Raw genomic sequence first — 15,849 nt, forward strand, 5'->3', positions numbered from 1 at the left:
TTAGCTATGAGCGAAAAGTGGCAACAAATGTTTTTTTTAACACCACAACTCTCCTACCCCTTCAACCTAACGACACTGACTGCTCTCAATCTCTCGGTGACGTACCCAGAGTACAAGCAACTTCAATGTCTACTTCTGTGGCTCCGCTTTGCGGTGTCTTTCCATCTAGTGTCTGCTGTAATGAATGTCCATAAACCTCAGGTAGCGTTGAGTTTACTGTTGTAAAATAGGAGGTACAAAACGCTGTGGCGTGATTACATTATAATTATCATCATCATTCCAGAGAACATTTTTTGGAGCAATGGCGCACTGGTTAGCGAAGTGTGATATAAAATTAGCCACCTGAGTTTGATTCCCGGCCATGGCTAACTTACAATGTCGAGTGATATCTGACCAGCATGGTGAAGTATGATGAAATAACTCCATCGCATGGACATGGTGTGAGGAGGCCTTCATCCAAGAGTGGAATGAGTGCAACTACAGAATGCGAATGAAATAGTATATGACAGAAAGATTTTTTTTATTAAACAGTTGCATATATTTGCACAAAGTATGTATTTATTATGTTTTTTGGAGACCATTGTGCCATTTATCCAGGAAAACCTCCATCGCAAAACAGTTTTTTTTCCAGTAGAGTGCCAAAGTGGGAAGTTTGGCCACTTGTCATTTTAAGGAGTGTTTTGCCAATGGAAGGAAACCCACAGTACCTGGAGAAAACCTGCACGTTAGAAGACTGAAAGGTCCACAAAATGGATTCACAACCCACCCTTCCCTGCCCTGTGATCTCCTGGCCACCTGAGATTTGAGAGTTTTTACACATCTCGCACGATCAGTTATCATTTGCCACTGAATATATCCCGGGTAGACTGGAGTAGAGACACCGCTAATTGCCACAGCCATAACGATGCGTACACTGGATGTGGGTCACCTATCTAGACAGACCCGGCTGATATAAATTAAGTCCTGTGTGTTATCCTCCAACCCTTACCTCCAAAGTGCTGAATCACAGACATGCATCACCATGCCCTTCATTGTTATACATGGAAACTGGCTCTCTGCTAATTTCTCAGTATGCTTCGTTTGTACCTTTTAAGAGGAGCTCAGCAGGCTGTGAGATTAGTTGCAGATTGCGGTCAGGGACATGAGGTTATGGTAATTGTATTGGCTCACCTCTGGCCAACATTAAAATCGAGTTATCTTTTAGCAAATTTGTATCATAAGTTTACATTCGACATGCAGCCCTGCACTCTGTGTGATAACGAACGAATGTGGTGCAGAAGTTTACGGTTTATAAATAATGCATTTTGCTTACCGCTCTATAGATCATGACGTATCGTTTATGAATTGCCATGAGACCCCCAAGGCCGATGTTTGGGAAAAGAAATGACTGCTACAGCAGAGGGCAAGGCTGTGGAAGGGGGAGGGCAAGTGGGGTCAAAGGAGGCAGGTATGTTTGGGCCATACATTGTGGCTGTGGCACTCAATGAATAAATGTCGACCTCAATTCAGCCAACAAGGCAGTAGGATTAGGAATTGGTGGAGGGACAAGCATTTCTGAGCTTTGTCTGGATGGGCATTGTCACTTTTAGACATCAATCATGGCTTCACGAGTGACTCACGGCTTCTCATCTGTAACTACACGGCTTCATATTATATTAAGATTTTTTTTTTAACAGTATGGATAAATTGAGTGAAGCAGTGGCAATGGAGGTCAACGCTCTGTGCTATGAACCTGGTGACCTGAAGACACCTACCACCAAAGTGAAGTCTGCCTAAAGAAGCCCCATTAACTGACACGGTGTGGGGAGGCCTTCATCCAGCAGTGGATTGACAAAGGGCTGTCCGGTACTTTGTGTGAATATATTTTACACACAATGTTGGCGATATTGCCGTCGACAAAATATCCATAATCCTCCCCGGAAAGCCGAAGCACGCATTTGCGTGCCCAGTTACGTAAAATATGTTTATTACCGTGAATTAAACATTGAAAAGTCTTTTTGGTATGTATGCACGTATGTTGAACTTCTTTCGCACCGTACGTAGCCAACCGTGATAATCGGAGTTGCGGGGAAAGGACAATAAACTAAACTCATACAGCTTTTCCTTTTCAGAATACTTCAAGCGCGTCAGACGAATGACCAATACTGCAACAATGTGGAAGTTCAGCAATTTATTGTAAAAAAAAAATCTTGACACTCGCTGCATTTGTACAACCATCAGTCGCATGTGATTTCCTCACGAACCCACCGTCGTTATCTTGTCAACATTAATAATCTAACAACGCGAGAGGCCATTCAAGCAAACTGCGTACAATGTTTCAATGCATAGCGCACGTTTCCATAAGATTAAAACGGTTAAGTCTCCATGTTATATGGTTAATTGTGCAGGACTGCATTTAAGCACATGCAGCTTTTCTATTAAGAGGTGTATTAATTATTTGGAAGATTATTGTGAGGAAATCCTTCTCTTATCTGGACTTAACAGATCTTATGGGGTACTGACATTTCACTGCTGAAATACACAACAAGCTAAATTCTCAAACGCACTACGGTGCTTGTAGCTGCATAACATCCATCGACACAATGCGAGAAAAAACGTGTACACGGTGAAAAAATAGATATATATTTAATAAAATAATAAATAAAACTACATTCCAATGTTTTCTTTTATTTTTTTATTATAATTTTTTACCTTCGTGACCTTACCGAAAAAACCTAAAAAGAGTATGAATCCTTGCAGTCACGAAAGCTTCAAATCTAGAATTGTGTACACGGTGCTCGAAGTTTCCATCGTGAGGACTTTAAAACATTTTTAGCAACTAAACTTGACGCGTGACGTCACACCGTCGCTGACCGCGCCGACCAATCGCGTGCGAGCAAATTACCGGTGACGTCACAGTATATAAGGGCGAGAGCTTTCCCGCCCTTTTTATATTCTGATTACTGTTCGTCGCCTCGTGTTTATCCGCAAGCCTCCGTAGTTATCTTTTTTAATTTTAATTTTCTTCTCCCGTCACGGTGCCCCCCCCACCTCTCCGCTCTTGCCCTGCATGGCGGCGATGCGGTGCACGCGGCTTGGAGCGCTGTGCGCGGCTCTGCGACCTCTGCGGCCTTGGGCCTTCGGCCGCCACATGGAGTTGCTGCCGCCTCTGACGCCACCTCCGCGGCAGCAGAAGCAGCAGAGGCAGCTTCACGCTACGGGCTCGGCAGAGAGGGCCCACGCGGGCAACGTGGCCGTGGTGAGAAGCCGAGGCGGCCCGAGTTGGATTTCCCGCTCACGGTCAAACACGTCTAGGTCGACTCGGCCTCAAATGAGTACCTGGTGAGGTGTGTAGAACATCGACACTGGGGAGACAAAGGCGGTCGGGCGTGGTACTGGCTGGCCACCGACCCACGCCGGTGCCGTGCTAACAAGAGCACTTGCCCCAACAGTCTTGTTTAAGGCTATACATGGGGTTTTGTTAGCTTATCATTGTGTATGTTGAACTTCTTTCGCACCGTACGTAGCCGACCGTGCTAATTGTTCAACAGAAGTTCAACACAGTACATGCTGTATAAGTCTGTGCTGATGTTGCAGAAACGCATGGGTTGTCCGTGCAGTTACAGTGACCACGGTGCCAGAGGGGTGCAGTAATGTAATGGTGTCGTAGTTGTAGTGTCTGTGCAGTTACATGTATACAGTGCACCGATAGAGTAGAGAATACTGTTTACTACGTTATCTTCGTAGTGTCAGTACTGCATGGTACAATAGCGTTGTTATAGTACAATAGCGTTGTTATAGTACAATAGCGTTGTGCAGCAGGAATATTCAAGTCACCAGTAACAGTGCATTAATGTTGGGTACAATGGTGCGTTCACGATGCATTGCACATTGCAAGTTTGCTGCAGTTCTAACCCGGGTCTCTCTCGAAACGGGGGTTATCGTCTTCGTGAAACATCAACGCGTACAAGGGTCAGGAACCCACTTGGAGGTGGGGTGAGGATATCTTTTGGACATCGCAACACTTGGACAATGTTTTAGAGCTCATTTGCGTTTGTCACCTGAAAGGGGAGTCACCTTGAAGTGACAGAAGAAGTGAGCTGTGTTTATTGATGTTTGGTCCGGTAAAAGTAAAGTACCCCATGCTCCTCCCAGAATCAACCATTTAGATGATTAAACAATGCACACATGTCATCATTTGTTTTCTGGATTTCTCTGAAAAAAGAAGACGTTTTTCATAGCCTCTTATTTGGTTATGAGAAAAAAAGACGAATTGCATTGTGTATTCTGTATTGAGCATTGCAATAACAGCAATTATTGTAGTGCACAAATGCTGTGTTTAATTTAACGGGGTACTGAATCGACCATGCAATAGTGTGTACATTACAAGTGTGTATATACCTGCATTGTAAATATATAAAATGTAAATTCTTTGCCACGTGTGCAATGTCACCCGAGTTCGACACTGTACCCTGTTATTTTTGGTTTGCGCCGCCCGCATATTCTGAAGGTCACTTACAGTACTGCGTTATGGGCGAGGAAAACATTGACTTATCTCATGTGAAAGTGATTAGCAAAGGTTTTACAAGCTTTCTTATGGCTTTGTAAACCTATAGCATGTGCGTAATGCAGCATACAACGTAATGCATGACAACTCTTGTGCCTATGGCTTGTTTTTATTGTGGCAGAATGTCGTGCTATTGCTACAGTACAGTTATTTGTCAGTTATATACAGGGTGGTGTATAGAAACCAAATTATTTGAAATGCGTTAGATCTTGAAAGCTGTTTAGCAGTACAGCAATATATTTGTTTGCACCGCGCTCAACAGTATGGTGAAATAACCCAAATTCTGTGGCTAAGCACTCATCCAGCACTGATTTGACAATAAGTCTGTACATACAAAGAGCTATCAACCTTGCTATGTAGCTTATAATATGGGTTAACATGCATGTACATTCACAGGTGCATATATAGTAATGACAAGTAACACCTGATATAACTAATATGTTAATATGATCGGTCAGACAATTTTCACACTTGTATTTGCCATTATAACACCTGTAACCAAACATACCATAGGTAAACCAAACACTCACTTTGATAAGAAAGGCGTAACAGGAAATTTGCAGCAACCTGTCATCTCACGCGTTCCTGTGATGTGATAATCCACCTCGCACCTGCACACAAGTGGATATCATCTCCTCAATGAAAGTACTCTGGGACACGTTTCATTCATTGAGTGCCAACATGTCATTTTTGCCCAACAGACAGCATTCCTTCTCACCACGTGGCCTGCCCAAGCCTACATAACAGTTTTGACGATTCATTAACCCACTTATGTTCTATACAACATTTATTTCTCTCTCTGTGCCTTTTATCTCTATTCGAAAGATGCATCCCTCCATGCTTTTTTGCCCATTTTTCAGTTTTCGTTCTACATACACCGTTTTGAGCAGCAACATGGGAGTGGTGGCGCAGTAATTAACAAATTGGACGATGAACCTGGTGATCCCAGTTTGATTCCTGGCCACAGCTAACATGAGTTGCGAGTGACATCTGAACCTGTGCTTGCTCTCCCAACCCTTGACCAGCCCACATTGACCACCGTGGTGAAGTATGGTAAAACAAACAAGCCCGATATGGCATTGGGAGGCCTTCAGCAGTGCATTGATGACATAGGATTGAAATTTAACGAGACAGTACTGTAATTGATTAAATGTAGATAATCATTTGGTTACAGATTTTAAGCCCTCCATTGCTGTATTTATGGCATAAAGTGCAGGAATCATTGTATGCAATGCATGTGTGTTATCTTTTACATCCAGGTACTGTCTGGGGCAGGTGTATATGATGGAACAGAGCTTCTTGAAGCAGCCTCGTAAGTGTTATTACATAGGATGAATCGTGGTCATTGAAAAGATTAATCAATTAAAATTGATTCTTGTGATACATTATTTCAATCGCGTTTGTAAGAACACTATTCGCACAAACTCTTAAGTCACTAGATGTTCTACTTGCACCACAATGGCAAAAAATATGTAGATTCTTGGATAAAATGGCTACCTCAAGTTGTGCCAGCTCATCAAATCACTTATGCAAGCCACTTAATCACTTTTGGAGGAACAAACGATGAATGTACAGCAATGTTTACACCTCTTTTTGTTTTGAAGACAGCTGTTCATTTCCATTTCTTACTCTCATGCGCATTGTAATCTAAAACAAAATCTGACATCCATTCCTCCGAGTGTCAATGCACAGGACCACTCCCCAGCCTTTAGCTTGTGTTCAAAGTTGGTTGTCGAACGTGTACATTTGTACCTGCCAAGCAATCTATGAAGACCAGTGTTTTCTGTTCCACAGTGTGCTGATCCACCTGAGCCGTGGAGGGGCTAAGGTGGAGATGTTTGCTCCTAATGTCTCTCAGATGCACGTGGTGGACCATAGCAAGGGGGAGCCTGCCATTGGAGAGACGAGGTGTGTAAGGAGTAGTGTTGGTGTGATAATGACGCTAAATGGTTCACTGCTGGCCAGCCCCTTAACAGTACGAGACTTTTCTCAATAAGCACAACTGTATGGTAGCAATGCAATGATACGTATAATGATCAGAATTTATTTATTATGCTCACAATACGTGTATCTTTTTGTACATGTAATAAAGGTATCTTAAATATCCACCAAATGACATGCAAATTATATACTTATGAAAGGAACGTAACTATACAATACAATTAGAAAAACTATATAAATGACACTGAAAACAAGAATTCAAATTTGATTCTGCTCACAAAATGTAGACTGGCACTAATTCATGACCACAATGTGTTAAATTTCGATTTAAAGCTTTCGTGACTGCAGGGATTCATCTTCTTGGTTCTTTCGGTAAAGTCACGTGACTTTACCGAAAGAACCAAGAACACAATGTGTTACTGTACCTGTAATTTCTAAATATCAGTCAAATGTAAAATTAAATGTTGACATTATTTACTACCTTTCAAAGTGTTTCTTTCTCAAAACATTTTGGCCATTCTTCACTTAATAGCCACATATTTTTCAAACCTGAGGTTATGATAGTAAATATTGTAAAAGGTATAAATATTAGTTGGGTCTACGAAGATTAATTGTGATCTTTCCCCATGAATTGATTGCATGGTGTGATGAGCGGTAATTGTTGTATGCCTGGCAGGAATGTGCTTGTGGAGTCTGCACGGATTGCTCGTGGAAAAGTCAGTGACCTCGCCAAGCTGAATGCTAGCACCTTTGATGCGATCATCTTTCCCGGAGGCTTTGGAGTGGCCAAAAATCTGTGAGTATTGTTACGTGACAGTCATATTTTTAGAAGAGGTTTACTGTGACTTTTTTTCCCAGAGGGTCCAGCGGCAAGGTGTGTGGTCAATTTCTCTTTAAGAATTTGATACATTCATCAATAAAAGACACCTTAAAGGGAAATATATATTATAGGCAATATTTCGGGTAAATGGCTCTTTTTGCAATCAGTTTGGATTGAGATTTTTGCAGCCTTAAGTAGGGCCCTCTGACTGATTCCAAAGTGTAACTGTTGTTTTTTCGTGGTCGACTTAGCAGTGAAAGGAAGTGTCACTTGGTTGTCTGAATGCTTCCTGTCTATAGAGATATGTTCACCATATAACCACTGAGTCCCCTTTGCCGATGGTTTTATCACAATGTCATCGCTTGCCTTGAGAGTTCTGAGGGCACCTCGGGAGGGTACCTGAGAACTGGTGAGGTTGGATGTGGCCTTATTTTGGCGGTTCTAATTTTCCAGACTGATTGACTGACGTCAAACAGAAATGAATCAATCCAGTGTGACTTTATATTTCAGAGATTTTAATTAATCCATCTGCTGATGGGCTTAGTCTGAGTTTGGGTCGGGTTTGTGGAAATCGGCTTTCAGCTGGAGGCAGTGAAAATAACACCCAGTGTCTTTGAGGACTGCAAATTGATCTGTCACATAAAGTGGAAGGGACAAATCCCAGACTTTTAATGTTCTGCTGGTGACCACTGCAGGTTTAAGTCAGGGATGGTGATTTCTAGATTTCTGCTGTGATTGCTTGATGGCAACACAGTGGTGTTCCTCTTAAAGGAGTGTTTTCACATGGAAGGAAACTAGATTAGCCAGTGATAATTGGATCTTTTCAAATACCAGCTTTTTTTCTAAATTTGTCAAATAGATTCATAAAACTGGATCTTTTACTTAGTAACCCTCAGCCATCACCCCAACATTGTATAACACGTGTATTGGTATGCTGTGCTCACGTAACCTGCATGTGAAATTCAGCCTTGTGTGAGGCTTGCCATGAGTTAGTGCTCTGAGATGAAAATGTGATGTGAGATCGAAGTTACTGAGGTCAGAGGGAAGTGAATTAGGTATTCCTGTGTTACACTTTCATCTTAACACTAGCAGTAGTACCCGGTGTTGCCCGGGTGAAAAATATATTTCTTAATAACCTTACATATATACACACCCTCACCATTCACCCTCACCACTCATCCTCACCAATCACACCCTCACCAATCACCACTCACCAATCACCACTCACCACTCACCCTCAACACTCACGCTCACCACTCACCACTCACCCTCACCATTCACCCTCACCACTCTCCCTCACCACTCATCCTCACCAATCACACCCTCACCACTCTCCCTCACCACTCTCCCTCACCACTCACCACTCACCCTCAACACTCACCCTCACGACTCATCCTCACCAATCACACCCTCATCACTCACCACTCACCCTCAACACTCACCACTCACCCTCACCACTCACCCTCACCACTCAACCTCCCCTCACCACTCACTAATCACCACTCACAATCGCCACTCACAACCGCCCTCACCATTATATTTTTGCCCCAGTCAACGCCGGATATTTCCCATTCGTAGCAGTTTATATCAACTCTATAAGCAACTTATATTAAACAGGAAGCGCGATCCTAAAGTAATTTACAACCTTCGATTAGTCCTTTGTGCGATTCAAAGAATCGATTCCTGGCATGTTGGGGGTTTACATTTTGAATGATAGAGTTTCATTTTCATTGTTATTTTATTTATTTATTTTTTCAGGAGTTTTTAATTACATTTTTGCCCCGGTCAACGCCGGATATTTCCCGTTCGTAGCAGTTTATATCGACTTTAAGCAACTTATAGTAAACGGGAATCGTCCGAATCTAAAGGAATCTACAACCTTCGACTCCTTTGCGCGATTCAGAGAATCGATTCTTGGCGCGTGGGGTTTAAAAGTAATTACACAGTTGTTTTTTCATTGGTATGGAATGTTTGAAAGTTTTCATAAGATTTTAAATGTATTTTCCCCCCGGGCAACGCTGGGTATATCGAGTTTATAGCACAAATGCGTGCGCATATTTTTAACGGGAATTAAAAATGGCGTCCACCTGGCAGCGAATGCGGCGCTACCCGTTTCCAGGGGCAACCGCCGTCCAATGAAACTGCGTATGGTCCGGCGACACACAGACACACACACAGACAGACAGATTTGCGATTTTATATATATAGATGATTGTTTGTTCATTTAGTAGGAGCATGAAAATAGTGTACCCTGAAGTAGCAACTTTGCACAATCACTGAGGGCCACCCATGTAAATTTCCTTGCTTTTAAACAACTGTGTTCCTGACTGTTCTAAGTTTGACAATCCTGACCACGTCTTTCCTCAATATCCAGGTCAACGTTTGCTGAAAAGGGTAGCGACTGCAAAGTGAATGCTGATGTGGAGAGGGTGCTGAAGGAGTTCCATGGGTCCAAGAAACCAATTGGGTGAGTGCATTTAAGGCCACTCCATCCACACAAGTTAAGACAGCACTTTAGCTGCATCACATTGTCTGCATTCTTGTTGCCTATGTTTGACATCGGCACGTGTGTGTGTGTATCGAAATCAGCGATGTCGTAGTTAGTTCACTACACTACAAACTCGGCAATGTGAGTTTTATTCCTGGCTAAAGCTCACATCAGTGACAATTGATCCCAAGACTGGTTATGGACCTCTGCTAGGTCAACTCAACCTTGCACGAGTACCTGGTGTGGTGTATAAACATCAACACTGAGGAGGAGACAAAGGCGGCTGGGCGTGGTGCGATCCACAATATTTCCGGCCCTAATCCGTGTTTGCCCACAGCACTTGCCATAAGTCTGAAGGCTACGCGTGGCATCTTTGTTCATCCACCAGGCTCTGCTGCATTGCTCCAGTGCTGGCGGCGCGCGTGCTGCCTGGTGTGGAGGTGAGCGTTGGGCAGGAGAGCGACAAGGGTGGGAAGTGGCCCCACCACGCTGCTGCCGGTGCTGTCAAGACCATGGGGGCGAAGCATGTGGAAAAAAATGTCACCATATCCTTTTGTTTATTGTAACGTCCAAAGAAAAATGGTGTGTCTACTCACTGATAGCTAAATATTTTCCTCTTCCGCACCGAGGTGTGCATCTACATAACGGGAATTTTTTTATTTTCTTTTTGCTGCTTTTGACCAATTCACCCAGAATGCACTTAACCTTGTTAGGCGTTGGAAGCTAAGCAGGCTTTGAGCTTGGATGGGTGAACCGTAATGCACATCAGGTAATCATTGGCTGTTGGGACCGTGGTGGGCAGCATAGGGAAGTGCAGCAAAATACACAGTTGTACTGCTGTGCTCGTACATCTTCTGCTCCTTGCCCACCCCACAACCCACGCGGACCAGCATGGTCATACTCTTAGGTTTTTTCGGTAAAGTCACGTAGGTAAAAATTTCAATTAATAAAAGTAAAATAAAAATCACGACGTTTCGGAGGCAACACAAGCTTCCGTCTTCAGGTGGAACCGTCACAGCACGATTGCTGTGACGGTTCCACGATTGCTGTATCTTGATAGAGCAATCGTGCTGTGACGGTTCCACCTGAAGACGGAAGCTTGTGTTGCCTCCTAAACGTCGTATCAAGATACAGCAATCGTGCTGTGACGGTTCCACCTGAAGATGGAAGCTTGTGTTGCCTCCGAAACGTCGTGATTTTTATTTTACTTTTGTTAATTTTAATTTTTACCTACGTGACTTTACCGAAAAAACCTAAGAGTATGAATCCTTGCAGTCACGAATGCTTCAAATCTAGAATCAGCATGGTCATGTATGTTTAAATAGCACCCACAACTTGCATGGGGTGAAGAGGTCCTCATCCAGCAGTGAATTGTCAGTGCTGTTAATTCTAGATTTGAAGCTTTCGTGACTGCAAGGATTCATACTCTTTGGTTTTTTCGGTAAAGTCACGTAGGTTAAAAAGAAAACAAAGAAATTAAATCACGACGTTTATTCTGAAGACGGAAGCTTGTGTTGCCTCCGAAACGTCGTGATTTCATTTATTTGTTTTCTTTTTTTAACCTACGTGACTTTACCGGAAAAACCAAAGAGTAGTGCTGTTCATGTACGTGGCCGTTGGAGCTTCTTGGCTTCAATTGTGGCATTCATTTTTATGCACCAAGGTATTTGTATCCCAGGTCTTGCCTTACAAGAGAAACATCTGTCTCAGTGGGCGCTCGCCTTATTATAAGCAGAGTGAATGCATGAACGTGTGAATTTTCTTTACCTTGACTTGCCATCCTCACGAGGTCCACGTGGACACCAAGAACAAGGTGGTGACGACGCCGGCGTTCATGTGCGAGACCGACTACCATCACATCTTCGATGGCATCGGGGCCATGGTGCAGGCAGTGCTGAACCTCGCCAAGAAGTGAAATCTGTCGTAGGCATCGATTCCAAAAGTATTGTTGTGAAACGTAGCTCTTGACATTTTGTAGATGCGTGGAGTATGATTTGTACTCCAGCATTGGATGTTTTTGTCGGGGGTTTTTTGCACTACAGCATACCAAGGCTGGATAATGTTGCAAATTGAAAGTTAATTGTTCGTCAACATATCCTGTTTTGCTCTAGCACTGGTTAATGGATATCGAGTGTGGTTGTCCAAACACTTGAGAAACTGAAAACGGAGTGGAAGAATGACAAACTACGAGCCTGGCCATTCAGTCTTCCAGTCACTGTTGGGGGTGGGGCGAGTGCATTCTTATCTATTTTACAGGCTGTATGGTACCATGGATGTGATGCCACACAGAGCTCTTATAATGACAGACTCTACAAGCTGCGATTAAATGAACCATGGGGAACAAGAGTTTGAGATCCATAGCATATGTCATTAGACGAATTGTTGATCATTTTTATCCACATTTGCTATTGGATACGTCACAGCCAGTTAATGAATGTTTCAAATTATCAGCTGTCTTCATGCTGACTGGTAACAATTAAAGACGTAGCATTTTTCCAAGTGCATTTGCATTACTATAAGCACATGAGCCTATAATTGTATAATTAAGTATATTTTACATGTTCCTCCAGATATATAAATGTACTCTGCATCCAGATGTTTAATCTGCAGATGCAGTATTTGAATGGAAAATAAAGTATGAATTTTACTTAAAAGTTATAATATAAAAAAAAATGTACTAAGGACATTTTGTAATGTTAATTTTATTTTACTAAATAAATTAAACTGAAATATTTAAAAATTCTGATGCAATGTACACCAATACTAAAATGTTATAGTTACACGTGTTAAACTTGCTGTGAATGTATAATGTATTTAATAAAAGCAAGCAGTTGCACTCTAAATGGTTTGTCTTAATCTTTGCATGACATTGCAGATGATGAGAGCAGGACATAACGCATTTGAAATATTTAAACGTTCCCCAGTAACAGTCTGTCCTGTAGTGAGTCCTGGCTATTGATTTACAAACTTAGATGGTAACAAGTTAAAGAGGTGCTTTTTAAACACCGAGTACGTTTTTTAACCCATCTCCATTTACTTTATAAACTATGATCCGTGAGACCTGAACCTCATTCCCCAGCTGCCATCTGCTAAAATGATGTGAAATCTGAACCACCCGGAGCCTCACTTTACCAACCCGTACTGCCCAGGTGGTGAAATGACACAATGAGGGGAGAAAGTTCAGCAGTGGGTTAATGTACATTCGTATAAAAAAGCAGACTGACATGATTAAAGTACGCTGCAAAAAGCCCTGCAACAATGCATCAGCAACATGCCTTCTGGCTAATCTGATACCTCGGCTTCTTGCACTTTTGTATACTGAAAATGACTTATGCTCTCAATGCCTTTAAAGAAAGCAATGCTCTCAATGCCTTTAAAGAAAGCAATGGCTTCTAGCAACAAACCCCATCATCACTCGCACAAGAGGAGGTGCTCTCATTCCAGGCAGCTCATTGGAGGGCACACGGACAACTCCCCTCCCAACACCCATGCCACCCACCAACACTGCAGCAACTCCAGACACATCCTGGAGGGGGGAAACCCGGAGAAAATTCCACGCGACGACGGGGAGAGAGAGAGAGACGCAAACTGCAAAATATTCAGCCGTCGGGGGTTGGGATCGAACCCACGACCTCCTGTTTACTTGACGAGAGAGTTAACGTCTCGCCACCGTGGTGCCCCAACTATACACCACCGACCGTGCACATGACTGAGAAGTATGCACGCGTGGGAAGAGAGACGCGCAGTGCTTATAATACGCACCGGGGGGGGTCAGACATTTGTGACGAGGGGAGGGGGGGTGAGAAATGTGACGTCCCATCAAAATGCGCAACTTTAACTATAAAATTGTTATAATACTAATTGTTATAACACTCCTACAACATCAGTGTGCAGCGCCACATTAAATACGCACTACAATGACAATAGTTTAAAGCGATTTTATTTTCAAAATGGAAATATGGGTTTTTTTGGGGGGGGGGGGGGGGCAGAGCTTTGTGACGTCATATTTGAGGGGGGGGGGGTCTGACTTTTTGTGACGCCGTGTGACGAGGGGGGGGGGGTCAAAAATCTTACAAAATCGCATTTATGGACGGCCCCAAAGGGCATCTCGCTCACTCGAAACCTGTAACCTGCCCTCGGCGAAACTCGCGGGTTCTGAAGATCCCTGTGGATCCCTAGGTGATCCCTAGGTGATCCACAGGGTTCTGAAGATCCCTGTGGATCCCTAGGTGATCCACGGACTCCCCTCCAACCTGACACACCTACGCCAGAGTATTATGGATGATATTGGTCTCCAGAGCCCACGTCGTTCTGTCACACGGCAGCATTTCCCTCCGCGGCGGGGTGGATGGGAAAGTGCTGCCCCCTACTGGGGGTTCAAGAGGTCATCCACATTTCGATTTAAAGCTTTCGTGACTGCAGGGATTCATCTTCTTGGTTCTTTCGGTAAAGTCACGTAGAATGGAAATAATAAAATAATAATAAAACATAATAAAATAATTCTCACGACGTTTCCCCCCTCCATCCCAGCTTAAATAGTCGCTCCAAGCCTGGAGTGTGTCATTCAGACTCTGTCTACTCGACAGACCTGCTCTCCACCTGAGGACGGCTGCTTGCGTTGTGGCCGAAACGTCGTGAGAATTATTTGATTGTTTTATTTTCATTATTTTATTATTTCCATTCTACGTGACTTTACCGAAAGAACCAAGAAGAGGTCATCCACAATGCATGTTTTTTTTGTTGGGTTATATCGCGTAAATAAATGTGTCGTTTAAACCCGCCACCACCCGACACAGCCAACTAGCAAGGGTTGTCACCTAAACAGAACGTGCAAATGCCTTACTAGTACAGCACATCGGTGTGTTGGAGAGCAAATCCACAACATTTACAATAAAGAGGTCACTAATGTTTCAGAAGCTGTTGTTGTGTCCTGTGTTGTTGAACTTCCTTCGCGCCGTACGTAGCCAACCGTGCCGATCGGAGGTGCAGTTTGTGCGATATCCCTCCGTGGTCCATTGCCAAACATTGAGTTGGTGTACCGCAGTGGGAGGGTTTGGAATGCATTCTGAAAGTTACGGCAACATTTTGACAACATTTTAATAAAATTGGATCGTAATGAAATTACAAAAAAATTTGCTGACACACATTCACGTATTTGTATGCATGCAAACATTAAAAAGAAAATATTTCAAAGCAAGACATCACTGCACCATTTCATTTTAAGGAATCTGTGACATTCCATTTATAGTCACACTGATTTGAACGAGTAGATTTAACAACACAAATGACTGCTCACGAACGGCGAGAAGGCACACGACTCCTAACGTGCCTGACATCGTCCACGTGATGTGACCATCACATTTTGCATGAACAATGCTCTCAGTTTCGCCTCGACCAACAGCTCTTAAGGGGGTTGAACGTAAGACCACATTATCAATCTAGATTTGAAGTTTTCGTGACTGCAGGGATCCATACTCTTTGGTTCTTTCGGCAAAGTCACGTGGGTACAAAATAAAATAAATTAAATCACGACGTTTCGATTGCAACACATTGGGGAAACGAAAAGACATATCTCGGACCGTGTTCGCGAACACAAGGCAGATCTGAAACACGGCAGAACCAATACCTCTGCCGTGGCTGACCATTGCTATAACGCTGTGGGCTCGCAAGATATTGTTTTTTCCGAGACCAAGGTACTCTGCAAACCTTCGGGCTACTATCAAAGGTTTGTTCATGAAGCCATCCAGATATATAAACATAGACATAACTTCAACCGAGAAGATGCATACAAATTGAGCAGTCATTGGGAGGATGTTATTAACCAGGTAAAACCCTAACTGCTTTGCATTGGTTGTCTATCATATCTGCCGGGTACTACTACACTACTCAGAACTCTCCCTCCCCCTACCCCACACCCCCACCCCTCCCTCTCCCCCCTTGCCCCTCCCCCTTTCTTACCTATATAACCTCTTACCACGGCAACTCTCTCTCCCACTTGAGCAAAAAAAAATTATTGCCGTGGTTTTCCCACCTGATGATGATTGCTTGTGTTGC

General features: G+C 43.2%; 1 protein-coding gene across 2 annotated transcripts; it reads left to right on the top strand.

Moving 5' to 3' along the window:
* Nucleotides 1-2,929: 2,929 nt before the first annotated feature.
* On the top strand, nucleotides 2,930-12,574 carry LOC144943837 (ES1 protein homolog, mitochondrial-like). Of its 2 annotated transcripts, XM_078871683.1 has the most exons (7): nucleotides 2,930-3,238; nucleotides 5,806-5,858; nucleotides 6,341-6,454; nucleotides 7,164-7,283; nucleotides 9,682-9,774; nucleotides 10,184-10,339; nucleotides 11,581-12,573. In XM_078871683.1, the coding sequence occupies exons 1-7, from the start codon at nucleotides 3,050-3,052 to the stop codon at nucleotides 11,708-11,710; spliced, it is 855 nt and encodes a 284-aa protein (XP_078727809.1). In that variant the 5' UTR covers nucleotides 2,930-3,049; the 3' UTR covers nucleotides 11,711-12,573. The 2 variants fall into 2 exon arrangements, with proteins under 2 accessions (XP_078727809.1, XP_078727810.1); XM_078871684.1 differs by lacking the exon at nucleotides 5,806-5,858 and having other exon boundaries at nucleotides 3,207-3,238; nucleotides 11,581-12,574.
* Nucleotides 12,575-15,849: the final 3,275 nt, after the last annotated feature.

The sequence above is a fragment of the Lampetra fluviatilis genome, chromosome 32 (assembly GCF_964198595.1).
Source record: "Lampetra fluviatilis chromosome 32, kcLamFluv1.1, whole genome shotgun sequence".
NCBI lineage: Eukaryota > Metazoa > Chordata > Hyperoartia > Petromyzontiformes > Petromyzontidae > Lampetra > Lampetra fluviatilis.

What these genes read in the sequence shown, in the direction of transcription:
- LOC144943837 (XM_078871683.1), top strand. Translation starts at nt 3,050, where the DNA reads ATGGCGGCGATGCGGTGCACGCGGCTTGGAGCGCTGTGCGCGGCTCTG. An exon ending in CCTGCCATTGGAGAGACGAG is followed by an intron (nt 6,455 to 7,163) that starts GTGTGTAAGGAG and finishes TATGCCTGGCAG; the next exon opens with GAATGTGCTTGTGGAGTCTG. An exon ending in GGGTCCAAGAAACCAATTGG is followed by an intron (nt 9,775 to 10,183) that starts GTGAGTGCATTT and finishes TTCATCCACCAG; the next exon opens with GCTCTGCTGCATTGCTCCAG.